The sequence below is a fragment of the Mrakia frigida genome (genome assembly GCF_051309035.1).
Source record: "Mrakia frigida strain ATCC 22029 unplaced genomic scaffold BDY24scaffold_12, whole genome shotgun sequence".
NCBI classification, from domain to species: Eukaryota; Fungi; Basidiomycota; class Tremellomycetes; order Cystofilobasidiales; family Mrakiaceae; genus Mrakia; species Mrakia frigida.
Genome location: NW_027481269.1, coordinates 355598 through 382898, shown reverse-complemented (window position 1 = coordinate 382898; position 27301 = coordinate 355598). Strand labels below are relative to the sequence as shown.

At 55.3% G+C, this 27301-nt stretch overlaps 10 protein-coding genes across 10 annotated transcripts; 4 read left to right on the top strand and 6 right to left on the bottom strand.

Annotated features, from left to right (window-relative positions):
* Positions 1-211: 211 nt before the first annotated feature.
* Positions 212-1254, bottom strand: BDY24DRAFT_386433 (uncharacterized protein). The gene is made up of 4 exons (XM_076640108.1): positions 1109-1254; positions 505-1029; positions 322-423; positions 212-243 (listed from the first exon to the last, which is right to left on the bottom strand). The coding sequence occupies exons 2-4, from the start codon at positions 882-884 to the stop codon at positions 216-218; spliced, it is 510 nt and encodes a 169-aa protein (XP_076497456.1). The 5' UTR covers positions 885-1029; positions 1109-1254; the 3' UTR covers positions 212-215.
* A 694-nt stretch (positions 1255-1948) lies between these two features.
* Positions 1949-3974, bottom strand: BDY24DRAFT_386431 (uncharacterized protein). The gene is made up of 4 exons (XM_076640107.1): positions 3270-3974; positions 2476-3186; positions 2277-2408; positions 1949-2179 (listed from the first exon to the last, which is right to left on the bottom strand). Exons 1-4 carry the CDS (start codon positions 3774-3776, stop codon positions 2051-2053), a joined length of 1479 nt encoding a protein of 492 aa, XP_076497455.1. The 5' UTR covers positions 3777-3974; the 3' UTR covers positions 1949-2050.
* RAD51 (recombinase RAD51) lies at positions 3975-6679 on the bottom strand. Its single transcript, XM_076640106.1, has 13 exons — positions 6430-6679; positions 6280-6332; positions 6101-6192; positions 5854-5964; positions 5672-5763; positions 5405-5547; positions 5254-5319; positions 5094-5169; positions 4944-4997; positions 4785-4853; positions 4672-4697; positions 4482-4595; positions 3975-4142 (listed from the first exon to the last, which is right to left on the bottom strand). Exons 1-13 carry the CDS (start codon positions 6526-6528, stop codon positions 4106-4108), a joined length of 1032 nt encoding a protein of 343 aa, XP_076497454.1. The 5' UTR covers positions 6529-6679; the 3' UTR covers positions 3975-4105.
* Positions 6680-6894: 215 nt separating this feature from the next.
* Positions 6895-8636, bottom strand: BDY24DRAFT_386423 (uncharacterized protein). The gene is made up of 2 exons (XM_076640105.1): positions 7837-8636; positions 6895-7621 (listed from the first exon to the last, which is right to left on the bottom strand). The coding sequence occupies exons 1-2, from the start codon at positions 8557-8559 to the stop codon at positions 7259-7261; spliced, it is 1086 nt and encodes a 361-aa protein (XP_076497453.1). The 5' UTR covers positions 8560-8636; the 3' UTR covers positions 6895-7258.
* A 3059-nt stretch (positions 8637-11695) lies between these two features.
* On the top strand, positions 11696-12752 carry BDY24DRAFT_386418 (uncharacterized protein). The gene is made up of 2 exons (XM_076640104.1): positions 11696-12336; positions 12436-12752. The coding sequence occupies exons 1-2, from the start codon at positions 12196-12198 to the stop codon at positions 12595-12597; spliced, it is 303 nt and encodes a 100-aa protein (XP_076497452.1). The 5' UTR covers positions 11696-12195; the 3' UTR covers positions 12598-12752.
* Positions 12753-13624: 872 nt separating this feature from the next.
* BDY24DRAFT_34237 (cyclin family protein) lies at positions 13625-16985 on the top strand. Its single transcript, XM_076637477.1, has 5 exons — positions 13625-14098; positions 14421-14784; positions 14856-14939; positions 15046-16099; positions 16190-16985. The coding sequence occupies exons 1-5, from the start codon at positions 13738-13740 to the stop codon at positions 16646-16648; spliced, it is 2322 nt and encodes a 773-aa protein (XP_076497451.1). The 5' UTR covers positions 13625-13737; the 3' UTR covers positions 16649-16985.
* A 3604-nt stretch (positions 16986-20589) lies between these two features.
* Positions 20590-21181, top strand: BDY24DRAFT_386410 (uncharacterized protein). Its single transcript, XM_076640103.1, has 4 exons — positions 20590-20661; positions 20735-20845; positions 20914-21002; positions 21072-21181. Exons 1-4 carry the CDS (start codon positions 20620-20622, stop codon positions 21121-21123), a joined length of 294 nt encoding a protein of 97 aa, XP_076497450.1. The 5' UTR covers positions 20590-20619; the 3' UTR covers positions 21124-21181.
* A 696-nt stretch (positions 21182-21877) lies between these two features.
* On the bottom strand, positions 21878-22669 carry BDY24DRAFT_369828 (uncharacterized protein; the record flags this gene model as incomplete). Its single annotated transcript, XM_076638077.1, has 2 exons — positions 21878-22378; positions 22454-22669. The coding sequence occupies 2 exons, from the start codon at positions 22667-22669 to the stop codon at positions 21878-21880; spliced, it is 717 nt and encodes a 238-aa protein (XP_076497449.1).
* A 497-nt stretch (positions 22670-23166) lies between these two features.
* On the top strand, positions 23167-26037 carry SHE4 (She4p). Its single transcript, XM_076640102.1, has 2 exons — positions 23167-23203; positions 23266-26037. The coding sequence occupies exons 1-2, from the start codon at positions 23175-23177 to the stop codon at positions 25622-25624; spliced, it is 2388 nt and encodes a 795-aa protein (XP_076497448.1). The 5' UTR covers positions 23167-23174; the 3' UTR covers positions 25625-26037.
* BDY24DRAFT_386405 (uncharacterized protein) lies at positions 25894-26866 on the bottom strand. The gene is made up of 3 exons (XM_076640101.1): positions 26699-26866; positions 26460-26613; positions 25894-26370 (listed from the first exon to the last, which is right to left on the bottom strand). The coding sequence occupies exons 1-3, from the start codon at positions 26780-26782 to the stop codon at positions 25934-25936; spliced, it is 675 nt and encodes a 224-aa protein (XP_076497447.1). The 5' UTR covers positions 26783-26866; the 3' UTR covers positions 25894-25933.
* Between the last annotated feature and the right edge of the window lie 435 nt (positions 26867-27301).

The window sequence follows — 27301 nt, the reverse complement described above, 5'->3', positions numbered from 1 at the left end:
CTGTTTCCAACTCCCGCGTCGCCAGAAAGACATGTTACGGACCAATACATCGAGAACCACCCTGCAGAAAAGGAACGAAAAAAATCGAGTCCGTGAAACAAAGGCTGAAAGCTACAAAATACACGAGCAAACTGAACGAGAAACCAAAACCCGACTTCTTCAAGCGATCGATCAGTCGCGTCCGTCCTCCGACACCTCGAACCCATAAACTCCCATCAACATTCGAATCCCCTTGACCTTCTCCTGTGAATCGGACCGAATAGAGTTGAAGTTAGTATTCCGAGGAGAAGAGAAGTCGAGACGAGAAGAGTCTGAACGCACCTTCGCCTTTTCAGCTGCTTCCGTCGCTCTCGAAAGCTCTTCCTCGGCCTTTTCAGAAGCCAGCTGAGCACCGACGAGAAGGTCGTGAAGATGTTGGAAGTCCTGAAGTGCCCAGAAACGAGGCGGGAAAGGATATCAGCGAGGAAATTCTTTCCAACGGAAAGAGAAAGAGAGGCGACTTGCTGATGAGCTGTTACTCGATTCGTAAACCTCTCTCGATCTCTTCTTCCCGACTCCAGAGATACCAAGAGCTCCGGAGCTTCCCTCCTCCGAGACTGACTCCACCGAGGGCGAGGGAGAAACGTACTGAGACGGAGGAAGCGTCGGTGAGGTCGAACGACGCGTACGCGTCGAGGCGGACTTCTCGACCTGAGGAGCCGTTGAGGGAGCGACGAGTTGAGACGACGGTTCTTCCGTAGGAAGAAGAGGGAGAGGAGTAGGCTTCTTGTCCAGTTCGAGTTGATTGAGAGAGGAGAGGGAGGAGGTAGGTGTAAGGATTGGGCTCGGTTTGACGGGAAGAGGGTGGGATGCGAGGGGTTTGGGAGAGGAAGACCGGTCTTCATGGACTTGGAGTGGGTTGAAGCTGGATGGAGGCGAGTAGGAAGATGTGTTTGAAGCTTGGACGGCTTGATGGGGTAGGGTGGGAGAGGTTCTGGTGGAGGAAGGCTGGGAAGCGGGAGGTGAGAGCGAGAACGGCCCGTTCGATTCCTGGACGAAGGGAAACGCGATCGTGAGTCTATGCGAGTGCGATAAGAGATAGAAGTGTTGATATCGCTTCGTTACTCACCTTGCCTTGAACTGGTGCGAAAAAAGCTCTCTCGTCCTTCCCGTCGCTCCTCCCCGCCTTCGCCCTTTGCTCCTCGCCTTCACTCGTCGCTGAAGCTCTGTCCGCGTCGGACGAAGGCAACTGAACCGACCTGGGAGCTGGACGACGTTCCGAGGTTGGGTGAGATGTAGAGAGCGATCTTGGTCTGACCGGAGAGCGAGATGAGCGAGGTTGAGTTGGAGGGGAAGTGGTAGAGGAGGGAGAACCCGAATGAAAGTCCCATCGAGGAGCAGAGGGAGGAGTGGGAGCAGCGCCGCTCGGAGTCCAAGGCGGAGTGTAGGTAGGTCTGTAGGAGTCGTAGGAGGAAGCAGATCGTGGATGTCGAGGAGGATTCGGCGAGAAGTGGACGCTTCGAGGGGGAGGGCGGGAGATTGGGGCAGAAGGAGGAGAGGGAAGGGAGGGAGGAGGAGGAGGAGGAGGAAGAACGTCGGGAGCTGACTCGGAAGCGGCTGGCTTCCTTTCTGCTACAGCGAGCCTCGGATCCTTAGATGTCTGTTTCGGTTTGGGCTTCTGAGGGATGAAGTCGCTGACGGAGAGAGCCATCGTCGAGGACGCGGGAAGGGAGATGTGGGGGTCAGGGCCCAAAGAAGAAGGGAAGCTCGGAATGTTGCTTCCTTCCTTTGGTTTTGGCTCAGCCTCCGAAATCTCGGTCTGTTTCAAACTGTTTCTCGATTTTCTTTTCTTGCTCACAAGACTCAAAGCCGTCAGACGAAAATCTTCCTTCTCAAGAACGAGCGGAAACGTTCAGCTTTCAAAAGAAGGGACGAGGAGCCGACGCCGAACGGGTCCATTCATGAGGAAGACCGAGTTGAAGGAAGAAGAGGAAAATCGAAGTAAGGTAAAGGATCCGATGTAGCAAAGGTATAGAAAAAAAGACGGCTGGGGTAGGTAGTAGGGGTGAAACTAGGCGTCGTCCTCCCTGTTCTGGTCGAAGCGGGATTCCATGTCGACGTCGTCGTCGCGTCCTCCTTCATCGAGCGGGTAGCAGTTATACTGCTCGACCATGAGATCGTGGACTTTGGACCTTCGCATCTGTTGCACGGAAGCGAAGGGAAGAAAAAAGAGTCAGCTTCCGTGCAAACGAGACGAAGGAAAGGGAAGACGAAGAAAGAACCGCATACACACGCACCTTCGCTTTCTCCACTTCCTCTTGAGCACGAACGAAAGCCTCCTCAGCGAGCAGAGCAGCGTTCTCGGTCTGCTTGACGAGGGTATCTGCGTTCGAGTAGAGAGCTTGAAGGTGGTGGGCGTCCTGGTCGATCTGGAGAACGAGAAAGTCAGCACGACGTCGAGGCTCGAAACGAGATTTGGCAGTGGACGCGACTCACCTCCTCCTCTTCCTCAGCTTCGTACACATCCCTCGACCTTCTCCTTCCAACCTCAGCTCCTCCAACGGTATCGCAGTCCATTCCAGTCACGTCGCCGTCGTCGTCCTCCTCCGGAAGCGTAACGACGGAGAGCGAAGGTGAAGCGTAGTGAGACGAGGGAGGACGAGAGACCTCTCGACGCGCCGACGAGGGAGAGCAGGGCGGGTGATCCTCCTCGTTGAACTCGTCTTCGTCCGAGTCTTCGACTGGTCGAGGTTTCCTGGCGGGGGTAGGAGTAGGGAGTTGGAGATTGGGGACCGCGGCTGGACTGTCGAGTCCGAAGGTGGAGAGATGCGAGAGAGGAGGTCGGTCGACGACGAGGGAGTTGGGAGTGGTTCGTTCCTGTCCCTGGTTACAGTCGTCTTCCTCTTTGACTGGAGGGAGGGAGGTGTGCTGGAGAGCGATGGGACTTCCCAGTCCGACGATGGTGAGAGGAGGGAGAGGTCGTCGGTCGACGAGGGAAGGAGTGGAGAGTTGCTCGCTGTCCTCGGGGAGATCGGTGAGGGAGGAGGAGCCCGACGACGCAGAGGTGCGACGTTGCTGAGGTTGATGCTGAGTAGCAGAAGGGGACGAGAGAGACTTGAGGATGGTGGAAGAAGAAGAAGAGGAGGTTGGGTTCTTTGAGTACGGGTCGAACCCTCCCCAGCTCTCCCTTGAGGACGACGACTCGGTCTAATCGACCAAACCAAGAGCAAAGGGAAACAAGTCAGCTCTCTCTCTCTCGAGGTGACGAAAAGAGAGATGGATGAACTCACAGTGCCTTGAAGACCTCCCTTCTCTAGGGCTGAAGTCGTTTCCGTTCCCGTCGAGGTCACTCTCGCCTTCCCTCCTCCCGCATCTCCCCCTCCTCCCACCGTCTTCGCTGCCCCTGCAGGTGACGGGAGAGCCTTGAATTTCGGTTCAGGAGCAGAAGGACGAAGGTGAGGAGGAAGGCAGGAGATCACGTCGAAGGGTTTGTGAGGAATTTTGGGCGGCAAGGAAGAAGAGGTGGAAGAGGAGGAGCCGGGAGGCGACTGATGTTGATGCTGAGCTTCATGAGGTCCCACGGGAGGAGGAGGAACGTTGCGATCGGATGGAGCGTTCGAGTTGAGGGTCGCTTGAGTGCTGCAGTAGGGAGGCGAGCAAGCCACTTTTCGACGTCGTTGAGTGGGGGGTGGCGAGAGGAAGGAAACAGCAACAGTGGGATCCTGAGGAGGAGGGATCTTGATCTTCTTCTTGAAGGAAGGAAGAGGAGGGAGAGGAGCGACGTTGGGCATCGCCATGGTTTTAGGGAGGTTTGAAGGAAGCGGAGTTTGTAGGAATCAGTTGCGAGCAGGTGGTGGGTAGAGGGAAGACTCGAAAGGGGAAGCGAAAACCGAGCTTATAAGGCACGGGAGAGGGAGAGGAGACAACGCCTCTTCCTCTTCCTGCTTTCTCCTACGAGAATCGAACGCAGCTCAGTCAAGAGCTGTTCATCAGCAGACATCGTCGTCAAAATAGAAAGGAAACCAAAAAAAAATGAAGAGGGAGAGAAGAGAGTGAGCGAAAAACGAAGGGTGGAAAAGAAAGCAGAGAGACAGTGCTGAAGCAGATTTGTTTCGATCGAAGCGAGCTAGGCCTCCTCGTCAGGGTCTCCGATACCATCCGCACTGGAGAGAGGGCGAGTGAGGGAAGCAAAAAGAAGAGGCGGGAGAAGAAAGAAGGAAGAAGGTTGTGGTCAGTTTCGGTTCCGCAGAAACATCCGAACTCTCGAGTCGACGCTTCTTCCTCCTTTCCCTTTTCAGGCAATCCGATCAGAAAGGTGGCCTCCTGATCTCTTCGCTCACTCTTCTTCCGACACCAAACCGATAGCCCAACTCTGCTTGGGACCGCTCCCTCGTTTCAGTCGCGTCGAGTCACAAACTCGACGCGTCTCCCACCTCCCCGATCCGGGCGAGATGCCGGTCCCTTCCCTCCAGCTCTACCAGAAGAAAGACCCCAAAACTCACTTGATGCTGAACAAACAATCGCTCTCCGGCAGGCAAGGCGAGTCGAAGATCTTGCACTTTCGGTTCGCACCTCGATGTTTGCTGAGGAAGAGTCGGGTCGTTGACGAGTGAGCCCTGTCGTTCGAAGGAGCGGAAACGCGCGTCAGTTTTCGTCCATGAGGAAGTAAGGAGGGAGAGGAGCCAGACTCACATGATGTTTCCTCCGATGGGTTTTTTCTATTGGAACGGAAAAGAAAGGGAGCGTGAGTTCGAGTGTTTGGTTCGACGCGTCGAAAACGAAGACGCAAGGAAGAAGAAACTCACGTCAGCACCCATGCCCGCACCGTCCACTGTAGCTACGACTTGGTTGGTGACCACGACGGCGATTCCGTACTGGCGAGAGAGAGAGCAACGGCGAAGAAAGAATGAGAGGAGGAGGTGAGCAGCGAAACGCGTACGAGAGGGAGGGAAAACGAAACTCACCTCGTCTGCGAGCCTCATCAGCGTACGAAGGAACTTGGCGAGATGGACTTGACGCTGAGAGAGATGAAGATGGATGCGAGGGTGTCAGTTTCGAGGCGAGGACGAAGGAAAGAAGGGAGAGGAAGAGAGGAAACGAGGCGAAACACTCACAGCCGACAACTCTCCTCTCCCAGCGAAATCCACACGATACAGCGACATGCACGAGTCCACGATCAGGAGAGAGAACCTGTATCAAGCTTCGAGTCAGCTCCGTCCTGTCTCACGAACACTCGAAAAAGGGAGAAGAAGAGAGAGAGAGAGGCAGGCTCACCTCGACTCAGCCATCATCGCCGACGCCTGAAGCAGCAGCTTCTGCTGATGATCCGAGTTGTAGGCTCTGCGCACACGTTCGAGAGCAGCGAACCTAAGTCAGCTTCTCATTGAGGCGAGGCGAGACGAGACCTCTCGGAGTGCCTACTCACCTAGCATAAGCGATGTTATCCAACACCTCCTCCCCGTTCAACCCAAACCTCTCCGCGACAGCGAGCACTCGAACAGGTCTGAACGTTCCCTCCGTGTCGATGTACAGGCATTTCCCTTCTCCTCCTCCCATCGTTACGGGTAGCTGCCAATGCGTCACACGCGAAAAAAAAGGTCGAGTGAGTCAGCTCTCGAGCTCGCTCGAAACGAAACGAAACGAAGAGGGAGGAGGGAAGAGAGGGAGAGAGAGAGAGAGAGAGAGAACGAACCTGACAAGTCACCGCCAAAGTATGACACAACTGACTCTTCCCCGTTCGAAACTCTCCTATCAACTCGGTGATGGCTCCGGTTTCAATCCCACCTGCGAAAAAGAAAAACAAGCGATCAGCTTCTCTCGGAAACGGAAACGGAAAGGAGAAGGAGAGGGAAGGAAGGAAGTTGGAAAGCTCACCTCCCAACAACGTATCCAACACCTTGCTCCCCGTGGTGATGCAGACCAGTTCCGACCGACGAGAGTGGAACTCGGTAGCGGTGGTGAATCCCATAGGGACGAGCTTGTTGGCTACGCACGATTCGAACAAAAACCGAGGGTCGAGAGAGGAAGGAAAACGAAAAGGTCAGCCCTCTCTCGTCCTCCCTTCCCTTCCCTCCTCCCTCCCTCCCTTCCCCTCCCTTTCGTTCGTTCGTTCAGGACGCACCCTCAGCAAGGATCTTATCCGCCTTGGCCTCTGAAATCCCCTTGATCGTGATCAGAACCTTCTTGGGCGTGAAGGCTACCGATTCGACCGTACTGCAGTAGTTTACCAACCGTCAGCTCAACTCGCCTCCTTCCCTCCCTCCCTCTCTCTCCCTCTCTCTCGTTCTCTCAAAAACTCACAACAGTCCCGCATCCTGCAACTTCTTCACATCCGGAGCTGACACACCTGCTTCCTACAGAAAAGACACGATCCCCGAAACCAAACCGCAAAAGGGGTGTGAGTGAGAGCTTTGAATCAAACGAGGAGAGGAAGGAAGGAAGGGAACGAACGATGAGCTTGCCGATGAGCAAAGGTCCTGCTAGACCGTTGTCCTCCTCTTCTTCTTCTTCTCCTTGCACGTCTTGAGGGTCTTGGGACGCTTGGGACATTTGCGGTAGGGCTAGAGAACGAGAAAGGAGGGGGGATGGGAGAGGAAGGGAAGGAGGGAAGGAGAGAGAGAGAGAGAGGGTTGATTTCCGTTGGAGAGGAGAGGAGAGGTGGCGAAACGAAAGGGCGACAAAGGTCGGTCGCGTCGCGCGTCGGTGGAAGCCATTTATAATGTTTTCTTTTTTCTTTCTGGGTGTATATATATAGGTGAAGAGGTTTCGATTGCTCGGAGACAAGACAGCGAGGACTAAAAGAGATTTAATGGATGTTTTTTCCTTTCCTTTTCCTTGTTGAACCGAAAATCGAAGGGCGTCGCTCGAGCTCGTCCTTCTTCTTCTCCCTCTCTCTCTCTGTCTCTCAGCTCAGCGTTTGTTTCCAAGAATGAGGACGTCCATGTGTGAAAAGGAAGGAATGAAAGTATAAAAAGTAGCGAGCTCGGCATAAAGTCAAGTCCAAAAAAAAAAGGAAAGAAAGAAGATGGGCAAGGAGAAAAGAGAAAAGAAAGACAAAAGGGCTACGGCTACAGTTAAGGACGCGAGAGATAAAAGAGGAGTGGGGATCGCGACTTCTAGGTTTTTTAAAAAAAAGAGAGAGAGACGTGCATGCGAGGAGAAGAAAGATAAACAAATCTCTAGAGTGTAACGAGAGGAGGAATGCGAGAAGAGAGAGAGAGACAAGCAAAGAACGAACCGAGAACGAGCATCCTCCTCCTCCTCGACCCGACCACCCTATCTATCTGACCTCATAGTTGTTGACGTTCATCTTCATGCTAGGTCTCCTACTCCCCGGTCTGCTGCTTCCGGACCTGCTCGTCTGCCTGCTCAAGCTCGCACCGGTGTTGGGCGTGGTCATCCCGCTCGAGATGGCGCTCTCGCCGACGTGGCTCGAGTCGTAAACGCTCGAGGGTTCGTCGTGGATATGGTTGACGAAAGGAGCGGTGGAGGGAGTCATGGTGAGAGGAGAAGAAGTGGAGGGGACGGCGGAGGTCATGGACAGACCGGAAGGGAGGTGGTGGACGGGAGGACGGGCTGGTTGATGGTCGAGAGGGAGGGGAGGAGAGGAGGTTGGGTTGGGAGAGCGGGTGGAGGAGGAGGCCTGCAAAAGCAAAAGAAAAAGGAAAAGTAGAGAATAGTGTAGGTTAGTATTGGGAGAGAGGAGGAGAAGACGGGAACATGCTAGGGGGACGACCAGACTGCGTAGAGGGCAAGGAAAGGAGGAGGAGGAGGAGGAGGAGAGAGACGGGCGGAGGAGGTGGGGAGACCGAGAGAGAGAGAGATGGAGAACAGCGAACAAGAAACGAGGACACTCACAGGCAAAGACGACATGCCACCACCTCCTACGTGGAAAGGACTTCCTCCTCCGCTGAGCGAGAAGGATCCACTCCTCGACCTCGACTCGATCAGCTTGAGAGCTCGAGCTTCGATGAGAGCGTCAAAGTCGCCTTGAAGCTCCTCGGCCGTAGGCAGGTTGTTCTTGACGGGGTCTTCTTCTGTAAACAAAGATAAAAGCCAGCGTAGGAGGTGGTCAGCTTGGATAGCTATGCCGAGAGGAAGAAGAAGAAGAGGAAGAGAGAGAGGGAAGAAGAAGAAGAAGGAGGAGAAGAGGAGGAGAAGGAAGGGAAACGAAGGGGACTCACGAGCAGCTCTAGCAAACTCCTCGAGCAGCTTCTTCTGAACTTCCTCCAGGTCTAGGCCTCCACCGTGAAGAGGAGTGACCTTGGGTCGAGTAGGAACTGTAGAGAAAAAAAGAGAGAAAGAAAGAACGAAGGGATCAGCCCTTTTTCTTCTTCTCTCTCGTTGAAAGACCATGACGCTTGACTCGGGCCGTTGCCTCTCTCTCTCTCTCCTTCTTCTCCTTTTCAAGCTCTCGTCGACTCGTAGGAAGCGGAAAGGAAGGAAAAGCTCACCTGCTGTCTTTTGGTTCTCCATAGCTGCTGACATTTTCAAGTAGAGGAGAGCGACGGGGAGGGGGAGGGAGTCAAAGGGGGTGTCGTGGTGGTGAGGGTTGTGCGAGAGGAAGTGGACTTGAGGCATTCAAGGGATTAAGAAGCGGAGTTTCTAACAGAGGTAAGAAAGGGTCGAGGTTGGGGAGTAAGGAAATTCGAAGGGAGGAGTTAAGGGCCGGATTCTTTCCTTTACTTTTGTTCTTCTTGCAACCTCCATCCTCTTCTGATCTTCTCAACTCTCTTCTTTTGACTTGTTCGACTTCTTATCTCGATCGACCCTACCCTTCCCTTCCCGCATCGAAGCTCAGATGGCAGGTTCTCCTCCTCCTCCACCAGCCGTCGCTCCTTCCCCTTCAGCTTCGACGTCGACGATCCCTCCTCCTCGACGAGCTCGGTCTCCTCTCCTCCCTCCTCGTCCTTCGACAGCGAGAGTTCAACCTCCTCCGAACCCAAGAAGAGATCAGAGAGAAAGATCAAGATCTCCAGGAAGATGGAGAGGAGCAGATTTCCAGGATGATTTCAGAGGTAGAGGCAAAGGTAGAGGAGGAGCAACAGGGAGAGGAAGGGGAGGAGGAGGAGGAGGACCTCAAAGGTTCAGATCGAGAAGCAGAAGTCCTCCTCCAGGAAGATTCAGAGATCGATCGAGGAGTCCTCCTTCGAGATACAGGGAGGCTGCTGGAGGTGGAATCAGAGGGAGGGAGACCTGGGAGGGAGGGTCAGCTTCAGGAAGGAATCGAAGTCGAGAACGAGGTCAGCTCTCTTGTCTTTCTTCCTTCCTTCGAGCTAACAGTTTTTAACGTTGATCTCATTCTGACCTCTTGCATGCTCTCTTTGACTTCATACAGACGGACCTCCTCGACGTCGCTCCATCTCCCCTCCAAATCGCAGACCTCGTTCACCTTCACCTTCCTTCTCCTCCTCCCGTCACTCTCCTCCTCCATCCAAACCCTCCACCCACGACGGACGACCGAGTCTTCTCAGTCGAATGGCAGTAGGAGGTCCTCTCGACGCCGAAGTCGAAGAAGGAGAAGTCTCTTCACCTTCAGACGGACAGAGGTCGCCTCCTCCTCCTCCTCCTTCGAGACGAGACCGCTCGCCTCCTCCTCGACCGAGTCAACCTCGGCCGCCGCTCAAGGAGAGGATGGAGAGACGACGAGTCTCCCCTGAACGACCTAAACCCTCGCTCAAGGATAGGATTCAGCTCGAAGGGGGAGGATACGATCTCAGTCCAGCAGTCCTCGACTACGACACCGGAAGCGACGACGGAAGGTCGACCACTCCTCCCCTGCCTCCTTCGGCTCCTCCCTCCAAGATCAACACCTCCCTCCCTCCGAAACCTACTCAGAACGGGGACTCCGGTCTCGCTTCCTCATCTTCCTCGTCTCAATCCACTCGACCAGCTCGCTCTCCACCTCCCCATCGAGCTTCAGCTCCTTCCCAATCCTCGTCGACCTCGACCTCGACCTCGACCTCCAACGAACAACCAAAGCCAGCTCGTCGAAGTCGATTCTCCGATCGAGTCCCCACTCCTCCTCCAGCATCAGCATCAGCATCAGCACCAGCACCAGCACCAGCACCAGCTCCCAAACCCGTCGCCGCATCTGGATCTCCACTCCCTTACATCCCAACACCAGGATCCCCTCTCTCCTACATCCCAACCGACGAGGATCGAGTCGTTCTCGGCTCAGCTCCAACGACGACGCGAGGTCGAAGTCGAACGCGCTCTCCCGTTCATCGATCGTCAGAACGATCGCCTTCTCGCAGGAGGGACGACGGAGCACGACCCTCCCGACGAGTCTCCCCACCTCCACCCCCAGCAGACGACCGTCGTCGAGTCAGCGGAGGAGCAGGACCTCCTCCTCCTCGTCGTCTAGGTCACCAAACCTACTTCCCTCCTCCTCCTCTCCCTTACTCCAACGGCTCCTCGTCCAGGCATCGTTCGCCTTCAGCAGACAGGGACCTTCCCATCTCCCAACGTCGAAGGCTGAGAAGTCCCTCACCTCCTCCTCCTCCGAGACGAGCAGGAGGACCTCCCATGAACGGGAACGGGAACGGGAACGGTCGTCCACCTCTCTCGGTTCGTCGTCGATCAAGATCCCCACCACCTCCTCCTCCTCCTCCTCCTCCTCACCTCTCCTCGACAGCCTCCAACGGTCGACGAACCACCGTCTCCCCTTCCCGCTCAGCCTCAGCCTCCACCTCCGCTCGCTCCCCACCTCCTCCTCGCAAACCGAGCTACTCCAGATCTCCCTCGAGAGGAGCGTCGTCCCCAGACAAAGAAGACCGAGATCGAGATCGAGATCGTCGTTCGACCACCACCTCCTCCCGTCGTCGCTCCTCCTCTCGAAGTCGCAGCCCGAGCATCCCTCCTCCTCGTAACGACAACCTCGACACCTCCCACCATCAGCGACGCTCGAGGAGTCCTCCTCGAAGTCCTCGCAAAGGAGCTGCTCCTCTGGGAAGTCAATCAGGAGCGTTCGGATCGAGCTTCGTTCCCGTCTCCCTCCCTGGACCTGCGACGTCGTCGTTCAGAGGTGGACGAGGAGGGTTCGATTCTCATTTCCGAGGTGGTCGAGGTGGACCTGGTGGTGTTCGAGGGGGAGGTCGAGGAGGTTGGGTCGCAGGAGGAGGAGGTCGAGGCGGATCCCTCGTCGGCCAACAACCCAACCATCCTCATCACCTCTCCCCGCCCGCCGGACCTTCCTCCTCTCTCCCTTCCAACCCGACCGGCATCCCTCCTCCTTCCGCTCCTCGAGCACCCAAAGATAGCCGTCCCTGGGCTGAGCGCATGGCTTGCAAGCAGGCCGAGTTGTCGGTTGAGCGGGAGAGGAGAGCGGTGAGGGAGAAGGATCAGTTGGAGATGACGAGGAGGAAGGAGGAGGAGGAGAGGAAGAACCAGCCTCTCGGAGGGAAGGAGTGGGCGGAGAGAGTGAGGGCGATCGAGGAGAGGAAGCAGGAACGAGCGAGGTTGGTGGAGGCGAGGGAGAGAGGGGAGGAGGTGGGCACGCCTGGACCTCCCGTGGTGGAGGATGTGGTGATGAAGGAGGAGGAGAGGGAGAGGGAGAGGGAGAGGGTGGTGGAGGAGGTGAAGGAGGTGGAGATGGAGGAGGAAGAGGTGAAGCCTGTGCCTGTGGTGAAGAGGGAGGAGGAACGACAGCACCAGCACCTCGTCGCGTCGCCGCTCGTTGGGAACGAGGAGGGTTCGTCTCGTCGACCTTCGTGGGAACAGCAACAGCAACAGCAACAGCAACAGCAACAGCAGCAGCATCAGCAGTATTCGCATCAGCAGCCACCTTCGTTCAACGACTCCCGACGCAACTCGCTCCTCCACTCGGTTCAGCAGCAATCCGTCCTCCTGGACTCTCCCGCCTCTCCTCCCACCGACGCCGCAGACTTTCCTTCCCCTCACTCCGCTCCTCGACCCAGCGGACACAGCCAAACCCACAGCTACACCAGCTCTCGAGGACCCAGTCCTCCTCCTCCTGCGTCTCGACAGCCTTCCTACCACCAACAGCAACAACAGCAACAGCAGCCCTACCCTCTCTCCGCTTCGTCCTCGTCCTCCTCCCTCCCGCCTCGACCTACTCACCCTTCCAACCCCTCCTACAGCAGCAACAACAACGTTCCGAGGGAACGAGAACGATCTCCTCCTCCTCCTTCTCAAGCGCCTCCACCGGTTCACGTCCCAGCAGCAGCAGCGCCCTCCCGTCCCGTCCTCTCGAGAATGGAGATCATGCAGCTCGAGAAGGAGAGGATCGAGCGAGAAAGGATCGAAGGTGTGCTGGCGAGGTTGATGAGGGGTATTGGGGAGGTGGATCTGAGGAGGATGTGGGGCGGGGGAGGGAATCAGGACGCGGATGCTGAGGTGAGTCTCGAGTCTCGTCGAAACGAACTTCGACCTTCGATCTCGACGCGCAAAGAACCGAAACTGACTGAGCTTAAACCCCTTTGATCGTTTTACTAGCTCAAACGCATTCAAACCACGTCGTTCAACCTCCAGTCGGACCACACCCGTCTGCACGTCGAGGTCTGGAGGGCTCAGCAGGAGTTGAAGAACGGCGAGTTGGAGCTCGAGGGAGTGGAGGAGAGAAAGAGGTATGCGGAGGCGGGGATTAGGAGGAATTAGGGAGGTTAGTTGGGTTGTTTTTTTTTTGAGGGAGGAGGCGGAGGAGTTGAGTTGCTGGGAGGGAGGGGAGAGAGAGAGGTGGTCGACGCGAAGTTGCTTTAGCATGGCTCGTTTCCATCGTCGCTTTTTTTTTGGACAGTATGATTTTCACTGGATCTGAGGAGGGAGAGGAGGAAAGGGAAAGGGAAAGGGAAAAGGCAAGGAAACGAAAAGCACGACGCGTCGTCGAGGTTGGACGAGTAGATCAGCTCCTCTTCTTCGAGGATGATGTTCTGGTTCGTCCTACCTCCAGCAGCCTCGCCTTAGGCTAGGCCTACGGCATAGGCTCTCCCTATCGACCCTCATCGAGCACCAACGACGAGCGAGAAGAAGTCGAGACGCGTCGTTCGACTCTTTTTCAAGTCTCAGCCTTCGCTCGCCTCGCCCTCGCCCCATCTTCCTGAAACCACCCTCGGAGGTAAGAAGGGAAAAGACCGCGATCACGGAGACTACTGCGAGCTATGTCGATCTGAGGCAAAAACAGATCGAGAGAGGGAGAACTAAGGTCTCAAGAAGAGGGAGGAAGAAACGAAAACAACGGCCAGTTGGCTTGACACGCTCTTCGTCCTGCCAGCAAAGACGACCCTGTTTTTCTACTAGGATTTGAACGGGCTTTTGAAGCCTCCCCTTCCGAACCTTTTTCGGGAAAGGCTTCGTACAATAAGTTTCGAACCTGAAACTTCCCTTCGGACGCGTCGCAGCTGGAGAAAGAAAGGAACGCGCGCGGCCGTTCCTGCTCCCTCTCCCGCTCTCGCACCTCTTTTTTTCTGGATGTTCCAAACTCTGTTGGGAAGTGAACGAAGGGCGGGCAAGGCACAGTCGGAAGGGAAGGGGGGCTGTAGAGCGATCGTTTCTGAACGAGCCGAACCCTCATCCTCGGGGGAAAAGGAGGAGAAGAGTGAACAAAAGGAGGGAATTTGAAGATTGAAAAAAAGCTGGCCGTTCGCTCCTCTTTGGCTCAGGAAGAGGAGGAGAATTTTGAAGGTGTTTGTTTCGATTCGATGGAGCCAAGTTCAAAACTTCTCCCTGGATTCTCTCTCTCCCCCTGAGCGAGCGAGGCACGCGTTTTCTTCGCTTCGCTGCCAGGGCACGGATGTGAAGATGGTCAAACAACAGCGAACGAAGGAAACGCCTCCGAAGCTCCAACGGGAGCGGGGCCCTCTCCGACCTCCTCTTTCTCCCCTCAAGCGCAACCTTCCTTTTTCCTCCTTCCCAAGCAAGCTCCTCCCAACTCTCACCCACCCGCCTCTTTCTTGCTCTTCTCCTTTCATCTCACACCACCACCACTACACCCGCACCCCTTCTATGCCCTCCGCTTCTTCTGCTTTCCTTACGCCCACCAGTCTGGATCGCAGTCCCAAGAGCCTCAAGGAGAAGAACCGAATGTCGTCGTCGTCGTCCTCCTCTGAAAGAGTCGACAACTGGGTGGCAAAACTTCCTCACGGTCTGGCTGTCTTCACTGGTGAGTCCTATAATCGACCTCTGAGAAGAAGAAGGGTGGGTCAGAGGCAGAAACGAGAGGTGGAAGAGAGGTGGAAGAGAAGGGAGCGGCCTGTTTGGCTCCCTAAGATCGACGCGGCATGGCTTTTCTCTCGTCCTTTGTTGAGTGACGAGGTCGATATCCAGCCTAGTAGTGGTAGAGGGAAGGGACGTGCAAAAACTCCTTCCTTCTACTTTCGTTGGGTGGTGGCGAAGGAAGGAAGCAATTTTCTAGTGATTCAACATAGTGTTCTTCCCGAATGCCCCGAGCTCATCTCCTCTCCTCCTTCTCCCCTTTTTTGCAGCCGAAACCATCGCCTACCTGGTTTTCTCCAACTCGCTCTCGCTCTCGAACCATGCTCTCTCGAACCCTTCGTCACCTCATCACCTCCCGGTCAACCTTCCTCCTTCAAGAATCATTCATCCACTCTCGCCTTCCCCTTCGAACCCTCCCTCGAATTTCAATCTCCCTCAGCCCGCCCTTCACCTCTGGCCGTCGAGAGAGTTCGTCGACTCGGTCGAGATGATCCTCAAGACGACCCAGGTCTCGGCTCAGGTCGTTCTCATGGCTATCCTCTTCATCGACAGGTTCAAGAAGAGCAGTCCTATGAGCGGCGAGAGAGGGAGCGAGTTGCGTCTCCTCGTCGTCGGTCTCCTGTTGGCGAACAAGTCAGTTCGCTTTGTCTCTCTCAATCTGTCGGGAAGGCGATGCTGACTTACTTTTTTTTTCTCCTTCTCAGGACCCTTGACGATTCAGCTTACACGAACAAGACGTGGAGCGAGGTTTCTCACATCGATTTGGAGGATCTCAATCGAATGGAAAGGTGAGTCTTTCCTTTGCCCTCGGCCACGCGTCTTTCCCTTTGTTCTTTGTTTTTGGGTCCTTCCTGTCGCTGAACTCATCTCCACTCCTCTCTGCTCGGACCTCAGACAATTCCTCCTCGGTATCGCCTTCGACCTGTGGACATCAACCGACGAGTTCAAGGCCTGGCTCCTCCGCCTCGACGACCTTCAAAAGACTCGACGCGACGCTATCGAAGCTTTCCGCCCTCATCAATCCGTCGCCTCCCCAGCGATTCCATACTTCCCCTTCTCCTCCTCCCTCCACCCCAGCCTCAACCTCAATCCCTACGGCTCATCTCAACGTCCAACCTCATCTTCCTCCTCCATCCAGATCCCAAGCCTCCACCTCCCGCTCGACCCTTCGCCCTCGAACCCTCCTCCTCCTCACACGAACCTCGTCTACCCCGGTTCGTTCGTCCAGAGACCTCAACAGCATCAAAGGGTTCCTCAGATGTCGATGGCTCAGCTTCAAATCGGATCGTCGTCCTCGAAACCCCAAGACCCGTCGCACTTCGTCGTTCCCTCGTCGTCGCGTCTCCCACTACCTCCTCCTCATCAACAACCACAACTCCAGCAGCCAACTTACCCTTACCCTCCCATCACCGTCCCCATGCCCACGTTCATGACCCAGCAACCTCTCCAGACTCGACGAATTTCCCCTCACCACGGCTCGTCATCCTCGTCCAACTTCGTTCCTCCTCCTCCTCCCTCCCACTCGTCCATCCCTACCATCGCCACTCCTCGAAGCAACAAGCGACCAGCAGGAGACGCTTTCTCCTCTCCACCTCATCCCTCATCGTACGAGACGAACGGCGTTCCTCCTCCGAAACGCCAGCACCGGTCGTCGTTCGATTCCTCCGCGGTCTCGACTCCCTCGAACCCTTACCCACAGCCCCCTCTCCAGCCTCAACAGGTTGTTCCTCTCCTTCCTCGAGTGATGGGAGGAGCTGGGTCTTCGACCGGGGGAGAGACGATGTTCCCTGGGTCCCAGATCGGAGGGTTTGGAGGTCAGGTCGTTCGAGGAGGAGGAGGAAGAGGATCGGTTCAGTGGCCGTCGATGCAGGATTACGCTGCTGGAGCTGGAGGAGCTCTCTACGCCCCTTTGGTCTACCAGGCGAGAGATGCGAACGGAGTCGTTCAGGTTCGTCCCTTTCCTCTTCCCTCTTCGAGCTCCGGCTTCCGAGATCTGTTAACTCATCGCTCTCTCACTTCCCCTTTTCCTTCTCCTCAGCTCTACGTTCAAACCATCGCCGCTTCCCCTCTCTCTTCCTCGCCATCGTACCTCACCTACCGTAAGGCTCACCTCAAGGTCCAACCCGCTCCCTCAACCTCGCACCAACCTCAACAATCCTCCTCCTCGTCCCAACCTCGATACTCCTCCAACCTCTCTCAGCCACCTTCCAACTCGTATCTCTACCCCTATCCTTACGCCCAATCCCAACCCACCGCCCAGTACCTTCACCCAGCTTCGCACGAGCATCAACAGCAACATCTTCCAAAGGAGCAGGCTCCTTCGATGGCGCGACCGGCTTCGTCGAGTTGGACCGCCGCTCAACCGACTCAGCAGCAGCAACAGCAGCAGCAGCAGGGACTGGTTAACGGTGAAGGAGGAGCTCCTTCTCACGGTATGGACTGGGACGGGTTGGAAAAGTGGAGGAGGGGAGTCGTGAGCTCTCCGGTGACGGAGTGAAGACGCGTTCTCGTTTCGTTCTCGGTTTCTTCTCTCTTTGCATCTCATCTCTTGTCTCTTCTCGTTTCGTAGGCAAACTCTAGGTTTAGGTCTCTTCGTCTTTATGGACAGGTACGCTTTCTCTGGTCTAGTAGGTCTTTGTTTCTTCTCGGTTCTCGATCCAGTCTAGCATTTTTCTCCGCTTCGTTTCCTCTCTCTTTCTCATCGCACACGCTCCACTAGTTCTCTCTCCTCTCGCACACGCCTAGCGTCGTTCCTTCGGTAATCTTCGCTTGCTCACACTGTATCGCTTATGACCTGCTTCGCTTTCTCACCGAGTATTAGAACCGAGTCGGAGAGAGGAAGGGAGACCGTCCTGGAGACCTTCGCGTCGTGCTTGCTGATCGTCCCTTTCAGCCCCCGCTTGCCTTCGTTGTTTCGACCTAAACTTTCGCTCGAGTCCCGACGTCCGCCCACAGCCAAGCAAGGCACTCAGAGCGGATCTAAGAAGAGAGACAGGAAAATATAGATCTCGACCCTCGAAAAGGTTCAAGGAACCTCCTCGCCAGCGAGATCGATGCGTTTTTCGAGCTAGCCTCCCAACCAACACCGTCCTTTCTCTTGGAAGAAGAGGCTATCTTGCGGGAACTCCAACCTGGAAGGTGAAGATCTTCATTTATCGAGATGGTCCCGTCTGAGGCCGACGTCGGTGAATGGGGGGCTGAGTAGCTGGGAGAGAGACCAGGGGAGGAGGAAGCAAGGAAGCGATCAGCCGCCCTCCCTCCCTCCTCCCCTCCTTCCCTTCCCCTTCCCCACCTTCAACAAGCTTCGACGCCCCTCGCCCTCTCAAACCCTCTATCCAAGCCCTCGAAGAACGTGTACATGCTCATCAGGATCAGCTCTTTCGATCTCAACAAGGCTCGCTGTCCTTCCTCTCGCTCTTTTGGACCGACAGCCTCCCTCCCTTGACGGCCTTTTGGCCAAGAACTGGGAAGGCAGATCTTTTTGGGAACTTCAGGCTAGCAGAGATCGAGATCTTGCCTGATTACTTCTGAACCGCTTTGACCTCATAGCTTGGCGAGCTTCACCTTATCTCTGCTTCTCTTTCTCTAGCACCCCCTTGGTCTGCTCTCCTCCCTCGACGCTCGACAACGTTTCCTTTTCTTACCCAACACCAACCCCCCACCCCACCTCAATCCAAACCACTCTACCTCCTTCTCCTCACGCTCTCAGGTCGCTCAGATGTTCATTCGTTTCGTTTCGAAGGAGGGAGGGCTGGTTATCTCGGATTCGCTCAGAAAGGTGAGTCTCGTCTCGTTTTCTCCCTCCTCTTGTCACTGTTGCTTCTCGCGCCTGAGCTAGCTCTCAACTGACCTCCATCTCTTTCCCACACTTTCAGGCATGGAAAAACAAGAAGCTGGTGAGTTCCAGAGGCTCCTTGGTCGTATCTTTCGACTCAGCCCCCCTCCACCTCCTCTCGCGTCTTAACGTCTCTCTTCGTTTTCTGCTAGACCTTCTTCGCCAACTTCATCCAATCACCACTCGTTCTCCTCTCTCTCCTCGCCATGGCTTGGGGATTCCACTACCTCATTCGTCTCATGGACCCATTCTACCTTCCTGCACCAGTTCGTCCTTCGTCCTGTCCCGCCACCTCTCTCTTTCTCTCGTCTCGAGAACGCGCTAGAGCTCCCTGGTTTTCGCCAAGAGTCCATGCTGATCTACTTTACCTTTCTCTTTTTTAGATCGTCTCATGCCTGGTCGTACTCCTGGTCCTGTCGTTCCTCTCTTTCCTGTCGCCCGTCGAGCTCGACGACGACGGGAATCGATCTTCCAGGAGGAAATACGTGGAGCCGGTCCTCAAGGTCATCGAGAAACCTTGCGACTTGATTCTCAAGCACATGGCTGTCTGTTTTGTGAGCTCGAGAGTTCTTGGAGGGAGAGAGAAGAGAGAACGTGTCGAGACGAGAACGAACCGCGGCTGATCGTTCTTCTTCTCTTTCTTGATAACCTCCAGACGCCCAGCTTCATTCTCATTCCTTCGGGAGCGTCAACGTCGAATGAGCAGATTGGCTTGCTGATAGTGAGTTCGATTCCTCAACCTCAGCTCCAACGAACAAGACTCGAACTGACCACGCGTCGACGTCCCATCTCTGCTTGATCAGGCGTGGTTCCTCACCTCCTTCATCGTCAGTCTTCCCTCTTCCCTCTTCTTCCTTTGAACCACAATAAACTTCAGTTGACGTCTCTCTTCGTCCGGTATGTTCTAGGCCGTCTTCGCGATCGTAATCGTTCTCCATCGTCTTCTCGGTCTCCTGCCTTTCTTCACCGATAAATCCATGCAGGTCGACGTCGAATCGAACCCCAACCCCTCTTCCACCCTCAACATCTCCTCGATCACCACGCCATCTCCACTCTCCAAGACCTCTCCTCTCCCACCGATCGCCAACCCTCCTCCCGTCTCGTTCTCGCGTCTCAACCTCAACACCGCCGCAGAACTCGAACACAGCGACCGACGGAGGAAGAGCTCCGTTACGACGATGGTCAACTCCGTCATGGACCTCAAGGCGTACGGAGAGGAGAAGGAGCGGGAGAGGGAAAAGGGAGACAAGTTGCAGCTGGAGGAAGACGAGCGGGAAGCTGGGTCGTCGCAGGTAGAGTCGAAGAAGGAGGATCGTTCATGGGTCGACGAGGTGGATCTCGGACTTCGTAGGGTCCAATCATCAAGGTCCAGCATCGAATCCAGCACTCAAGATGGACACGACGACGACGACGAGGACGTACCTCAACCAGCTCTCTTCCGAAAGTCTTACGACTGGGACGCTCGGACGATTCGAGACGAGACAGGTCGGGAATCGATCTTCGGAGAACCTTACATCCCTCCTCGAACCAACCTCTCTCGCCCAGCAACTCCCTTCCCGCCGTCAAACACAGAAGCCGACCTCAAGGACATCGCAACTCGGGATCTCCTCATTGCTCGACTTTCGTCTTCCCTCGACATCGCCCTCTACTTCCTCTTCGTGGTCGTCTCCGTCCCCGTTTTCTACGCTACTCGATGCTCGGTACCCTTCTTCCTCACCCTTAATATCCTCATGTACCTCCTCGTCATCAAGAACGTCCCCAAAGCGGTCGCCAAGTTCGCTCACCCGATCCTCACGACCTCGTTCCTCACCTTCGTTAGTTCCTTTTTCCTCCCCTTTACTTTTTCGTCTCAGTTCTCTCAAGCTTAAACGTTTCTTCCGCTTCGGTTTACAGTTCCTCATCTGGGGATTCGGAGCCTCTGTCGGCTGGACTTTGCAAGAGAGTGAGTCTTTGCATGCTTCTTGAACCCAATCGCGTCGCGTCTCGCTGAACACTCTCCTCGTTATCTCAGGTCTTTCTTCGTACTCCACCGGAGCAGGATACATTCAGATGTGGTCGATCAACCCTCCTCCGGAAGGACGCTCACCTGGAGCTGGAGATCTGCTCGTCGACGGTCTCGATGCTGGAATCGTGAGTCGTCCCTTCTTTATCTTCTCGCTTCGAAAGTGGAGCACTGACCGATCTGTTGATGGTCTTCAGATCGCTCTCGCTCTTCCTCTGTATCGTTATCGAGCCGACCTCAGGAAATACGTGAGTTTGACGCGTTTCCTTCCCCTCTCCCTCCTCGTCGAACGCGTCGAACTCGAAACTGACTCCCTCTCTCCTTCGGCTCTCTCAGTTCTTCCGCATGATGTCCCTCATCGTTGTGAGTAGATCTCTCTTGAGTGTTCCTTCGATGGATGTGCTCACTTCTTTCCTTCCTCGTCTTCAGCCAGCAGCCGTCGTCTCTCTGTTCGTTTGGCCTCTCGGAGCCCTCGCCGTCGGTCTCGAGCCCAAAACTGCTCGTGAGTTCCTCTCTCTTTCATCTTTCCCTCTTCGAAATCTGGATGCTAACCATCTTCTTCCTTCATACAGTCGCCTTCGTCGGTCGATTCTCTTCGACGCCTCTCGCCGTTGCTCAGGTAGCCCGGCTGATGGGAGATGAGAGCATCACTGTTGTTTTGGTTGTCGTGACCGTGCGTCCGCCTCCTTTTTCGCCTTTCCCTCGTCGCCAGCATCTGACTTGGACTGTCTTTCTCTTCTCTGCAGGGTATCCTCGTGGTTATCTTCGAGAAACAGATCCTGAAATGCTGTCGAGTGAAAGAGGACGATTTCCTGGCGATCGGTATGCTCTTTGGAACCACTGCCGGAGCTATAGGAGTGAGTATCTTTCCATGTCTCGATCTTATCATCCTCCCTGCTGATGTAGCTTCTTCGCTCTTTCACAGGCAGCTGGTCTTCACAACAGCGAACAACCGAGAGCGGCTGCTATCGCGTCGCTCACCTTTGCTCTTTTCGGAACCCTCATTCTCATCGCGTGAGTTCTGCTCTTTTCACGGTTGCCCTCGAAAACTTTCACTCATACTCCGCGTTCTCTATGCTACAGAATCGGAATCCCCCCAGTGGCGATGTACATCCAGAAGCTCATCGGCGTGTGAACGGGTTCTCGTTTCGTATCTTTCCTCTCTCGTCTTTCAGTTCTTATCTTCAGCTGTGTACCTAGGATAGATTTTGTATCCATGAATGACTTTAGCTCTTACGTGATCACCACGTGGCGTCTCTATCAGTGCGAGTGAAGAGCTGAAAAACGAAACAAGGACGAGGTCGTCGCACGACGAGCCAACCACATCTCTGAAGTAAACTCTCTGTTTTCTCGTTACACCCTGAAGAGAGGAACTCTGGAGAGTTCTCGAGAGATGTCCTCGGTCTCATCCTCTTCACTCTTCGAGGCAGCGTTCCAGCTCTTTGCGTCGCGTGGAGAGCCTTCCTCGCAAGCTCGAAAGCAGTCCCTTCTCTGTTTGCGTCAGGGAAGAAGAGCAACAGAAGAAAGAGAATTCTACCCATGAGATCAAAAGTCATCAAAGAAGTCGTAACAAAGGCGCAAAAAGAAGGAAAGGAAGCCCGACTCTTGCTCCTCTCGCCGCCCCTTCCTGAACCCCGTTCGACCTCTCACGAAAGGTTCCGAACCTCACGATCCCCAGCAAGGAGAGAAGCAAAATAGCTTGTGGTTGTTCCAGTGAAGTCTCTGATGGCCTGAAAAGACGGAAGGAAGAGGTCAGGTCGACCGACTCGTCTTCCTTTCGTCAACAGTCTCGACGTAACTGACGTTTGGAGCAGTACATGACTGATTTACACTGGAGAAGGCAGAGCAAAATCTAGTCAGTTCATTAGAGCAGCTTGGGAAGATATCGATCAGAGACGCACCCTCGAACAAGTCAAAAGCGAACCCTCCTTGCACTGAACCTCATCCTCCTTGGGCGTTATCACACAAACATCTTCCCAGTATAGCTTCGGCTGAGTATCGTTTTTATACAATCTGAAGACCGTTCTGGCATCGACGCCGTCCTTGAGTCGAAGGATTGGAACGAGAGCTTCGAGTTGATCGATCGTGTCCTCGACAGCGATGTTCGCCCTTCTGCTGAGGTCGGAGAACTCCTTGGCATCCCTGGGAGAAGGACGAGCTCCAAGGATAGCTCGTTGATCGTAAGGAGTCGCGAGACGAAGTTTGAGGGAAGCGATGAGGCCTTCGAGGGAGTCGCGGAGGGCAAGGGTGTGTTCCGAAGGGACGATAGGGTTGGCGACTCCTCGAGCGACGGAGATGTGCAGAAGAAACGTGCGGAAGATCAAGGACAATGTACACATCGATGAGACTCTCCTCCACCACTTGTCGAGTTGAAGGACGGACTTGAACGTCTGATAAAGAGGGACGAAAGAGAAGTCAGCTTCGACGCGGTTTTCAGACAAAAGAACGCAAGCGGAGAAGCTCACCGTCTTCGGAAGAGATCCAGGGACGTAAGCGAGAAGGAGGGAGAGCTGATGTTGTATGAGCGATTCGTGCTCTGTTCGCTGTCGAAGGTAGGATCCAAGATACGGTTCACGGACGAGGTCGAAGAGGAGGAAGACGAAGGGAGCGGCGGTCTCGCAATCTGTTGCGACAGCGGCGAAGAGGTCGAGGAATCCAGGGAGGTAGTAAGCCAAGAACATTCGCTGTGAATAGAAGAGAAGTGCTCAACGTTAAATAGGTATTGTGCTGCTGTGATAGAGGATAACGAATGGTGTGAAAGGGAGGCAGAAGGAGGAGGGGACTGACGAAAACGATCGTCTTGCAGCCACATCCACCCTCTCCTACCTTCCTTGGATGATCGAGAGAATCCAAGACTTTTGCCAACTAGGGAGAGATCAATAAAACAGAGTCAGGTTCAGACGAAGAGGTGAGAGGAAGGGACAGAAATGACCTCTTCGTGCTTCCTCCTCGCTGAGAGAACGGAGAGACTCGTCAATGCTGAGCTTCCCTTCTCCAAACCAAAGATGCGAGCGATCTTCTCTACAGCCTGTTGATGCTTTGGATCGACGGAAGGCATTTCTGGAACGTAGATTGGGAAGAGGAAAGGGAGAGAAAGGGAGAGGTCGTGGTCGTCGAAGGGAAGAAGCGAAATGAGCTTCGTCTGAAGGTGGCTCCCAACTTCCATCCTCCCTTCAACCGCAGAAAATGCCTTCTATAGAAGAGATCTTCGACGAGTGAGTGCGTCTTTGCACTACCTTCCCTCGGCCTGAACTGACTCTCGTTATTTTCCCCTCAGTCCCGTCGTCCCTTCGCCATCTCCTTCAGCTCCCCCTCCTCCTCCTCCTCCTTCCCTCGTCGAACCTCCCACCGAAGCTTCCCTCCAAGCTCTCCTCACTCGTGTAGGATCTTCCAACACACCCTTATCCCTCCTCCCACCGGATCTCCTGCTCCTCATCTCTTCCTTCACCCACGACATTCCAGCTCGAACCCGTTCGCTCGGATTCCTCATCCTCGCTCAGCTCAACTCCTCCACCTCCCCCTCCTCAACCGAAGACGGCAAGGCTCTCGGAGACGCTTTCGCTCCCAAAGTCGAAAAGCTACTACTAGAGACCAAGTCGGAAGAGTTGGAGAAGGCTCTTTCGTTCTTGTCGGCTCTCCTGCAGTCAGCTCAAGGAGCAGGAATCTCGATCCTCCTTCGACCTGGCTTCATGGACAACCTCTTCGACCTCACGGACCTCTACCCTTCCTCGACCTCCTCCTCCAAAGGATCCAACCTCATCCCTCTCGCTCTGGCCGATCTCATCTCCCAAGCTTCCAACACGAAACCAGGTCGAACAGCTCTGTCCTCGTCGTCGTGGATCGCCTGGCTCGAGAGGCAGACGTCTCGAACGGACGATCCAGCTCTTCGAGCTACGGCAGCAGTCGCTTTGACCAAGCTCTCGAGAGGAGGAGGATCTGCGGAGGACGTTCTGGCAGCAGCAGAAGGTGGAGATGCAGGTGCGGAGAAGCTCGAGGAAGACGAGAGCGAGAAGGGAAGGAGGGATCTCAAGCTCGCGTCGATGATGAAGGAGATCGTCACGTCCCATCGACCCTCAACAACACCAGCATCTCCCTCCTCCACCATCCTCAGTGCAGTCGAAGGTCTAGCCTTCACTTCCCTTCGAGGTCCCATCAAAGAACTCCTCGCCAACGACAAGCTCTTCCTCCAGAAACTCTTCTCCCTCGTCCCTCCTCCTCCCACGTCCCGCTCCTTCACCAACCCAATCTCTATCTCCGACGCTCCTCCTCCACCCTCCTCCTCCTCCTCAACGGTCACTCCTCCCTCCTTAGCCTACGGAATAGCAGCCATCATATCCAACCTCGTCTCCTACCGTCCTCAACTCACCGCCGAGCAGGCCCAGCTGGATCGTCTTCGTCGAATGACCACCGCCGCTAAGAAAGCGAAGTCGCCCAACGGAATGGAGGTTCCCGATCAGGATCCGCTGGACGACGACCGTAGGGTTAGGATGAGGGTAAAGAAGGTGTTGGAAGCTGGAGGGGTGCCGGTGTTGGTCTCGTTGAGCAGGAGCGAGAGTCGAGCCGTGAGGGACGTGGTCGGGAGGTGTTTCCTCGCTTTGGTGGAGGTTCGAGACGATAGAGGGCTCGTCATCCAACAAGGAGGAGCCAAAGCTCTTCTTTCCCTCATCCACTCCTCCATATCAACACCCACCTCGTCCTCCAAACCCACTCAACTTCCATCCCCAACCGTCGTCCCCGACGCTCTCCTCCCCTCCCTCCAAGCCCTCTCCAAACTCACCATCACGACCTCCCCTTTCGCCCTCTTCGGACTCAACCCTTCCTCCTCAGCCGATGCCGTTCGGCCCATCGCTCTCCTCCTGCTGCACGAAGAATCCTCCCTCCTCCAGAAGTTCGAAGCTCTCATGGCCCTCACCAACCTCGCGTCGTTGGGTCCGGAACTCGCAGATCGGATTGCTCTCGCTGAGGAAGGGAAGGTGGTCAGGAAGACGGAGGAGTTGATGCTCGAGGATAACAAGATGGTGAAAAGGGCTGCGACGGAGTTGGTTTGCAACCTTCTTTCGTCAGACAGGGTGTTCGAGGCCTTCTCTGGGGAGGAGTCGACGACGAGTTCGACGGGAGCGATCCTGCCTGCTCCTCCTCCGCCTTACAACCCGACTACCACCACGTCCGAATCCAAACCCGAAACGAAAACCGCCTCTTCCCCAGCAGCGTCCAAACTCCACATCCTCCTCGCCCTTTCCAACACCTACGACCTTCCAACGCGTCTCGCCTCCTCCGCTTGCCTCGCAACCCTCACCTCCTCCCCCATCGCCTGCTCCCTCCTCCTCTCTCGACCCGGAGGCAAAGGCAAGGTATTTGAGCTCATCCTGGACCTCTTCAAACCTGTGGTGGACGAGGAGGACGAGGAGGCGATCGAAGAAGGGATCGAGGGAGAAGTCGACGTTGGGTTGGTCCATCGGGGAGCTCTGGTGCTGAGGAACGTGTTGGGGAATCTGGGAGGAGAGAAGGGTGTGAAGGAGGCTGGGAGGGAGGCTGGAGGGAAGAAGGTGCTGGAGGGGTTGGTGGAAGGGAAGGGGAAGGTGGGAGGAGGGGAGGTAGAGGAGTTGGTGAGAGAGTGTTTGAGTTTGTTGGGTTGATAGCGATAGGTGCTGGTATCGATCTTAGTGTGAAGATCTTAGGCTTACTTCACGGCGTATATCTTTCGTCGAAAGAGTACTGCGGGCGAAGGAAAGCTCGGGGAGATCGAACTCGAACAGGAAGGGAGGGAAGGGAAGGAAGGGAAAGCGCGAGCTCAACAGTTTCTTGCTTCCTTCCTTCCTCCGAGATCGTTCGACCTTTCTACTCTCAGGGAAACGTCCGATCAACATGAAAGACCTCTCCTCTCTTCCAACGACCTCGCAGGAGCGATGTGAGAGCCATACAGATCTCCGAAAAAGCTCACAAGACTACCGTCTCCTCTCCTCCTCCTCCTCCTGCTCCTGCTCCTGCTCCAACTCCAGCCCGTACCTCTTCAGATCCTGCTCCAACTTCTCCAAAGCCACCCTCTCCTCCTCCTCGTCCTCGAGCCTCTTCAACTCCAGCTTCTCGATTCTCTCCTCTTCCCTCCTCTTCAAGATGGCCTTGATCTCGTATCCCTTCGGCAGTCCGTTCGTGAAGGTCATCCTGGGCTTGTCTCCCTCTGGACTCCTGAGCATCTCCCAGAGAGGCATCTTGGCTGTGAGCTCGGCTGAAGCGGCGGGAGTGTGGAGGAGTTCCTTGATGGTTGGGGCGTGAGGAAGAGGGATGGTTGGGCGAGGGGATCCTCCGGCGGGGACGATGGGAGCGGCGATGTCTTCTCGGTAGAGTTGTCGCGCGTAGGTTTTGTTGACGGAGACGACGTCACCTACACGATCGATACGAGATATGTATAAGTTTAGCTCTCGAACGGTGAGAGTGATGGTGGGAGAAGGGAGGAAGAAAGAGAGGACGAACCTCTGAATCCGAGTTTTGAGTGATCCTCCCTGAGAAGGACGGCTTGCTGTCTCTTTCTCGACTTCTTGGTTAGACGGGAGGAAGGGTTGGTGACGTGGAAGGTGGTACCAGTCGGGATAATGGGAGTGTTGTCGACTTGAACTGCCATAGTTCGCTGTAGATTTCACAGAGGCAGGGAGAGGGAAGGTCAGGAAGGGCGAAGGAGCGAAAAGTGAGGTCGAGAGAGAGAGAGAACGAACACGAAGGGAGGGTCCGAGAGAAGAGCAGGTGGTTGGCAGACGAGAGGAGGAGGAAGCTGCTGCTGAGCGAAAGAGAGAGGCCATCTTGAAGGAGGAGCTGAGAGGAAGGGGGGGAGGGAGGAGGCGAAGGGGAAGAAGGAAGGGAGGGACGATGGCGGTTTGAGGTCAGCTTCGAGAAGGAGGAAGGAGAGAAAGGTTGGAGATTTCGCTGCCAGATTTTCTGAAGTTTATCTAGCTCACAGAAGAAGAAAAAAATGGACCTGAGCTCGCTCCACAATTTTTCTGACTTTTACTCTCAGGAAGAGCTCGGGAGAGGTCCCGAATCGAGGAAGACTCTCGACCCTTCGTTTCTTCCCTCGGATTTCGCCTCTGCCTCCTCAATTTGAACCTTATTCCTCGTCGCTCCGGGAACAAGGTCGTCGCACACGTCTGCTCGAGAGTGGAAGGAGGAGGAGGGGAGAAGGCGGGGGAGGAGGAGAAGTTCTCGAGAAGGGGAAGGGGAAGCGAAGGAGGTGGTTTGATCGACTTGTTTTCTAGTCCCGATGATAGATTACAAGCGTAGAGTTTTGAGAAGCTTAGGTGAAGGATGAGACTCAGTCATGT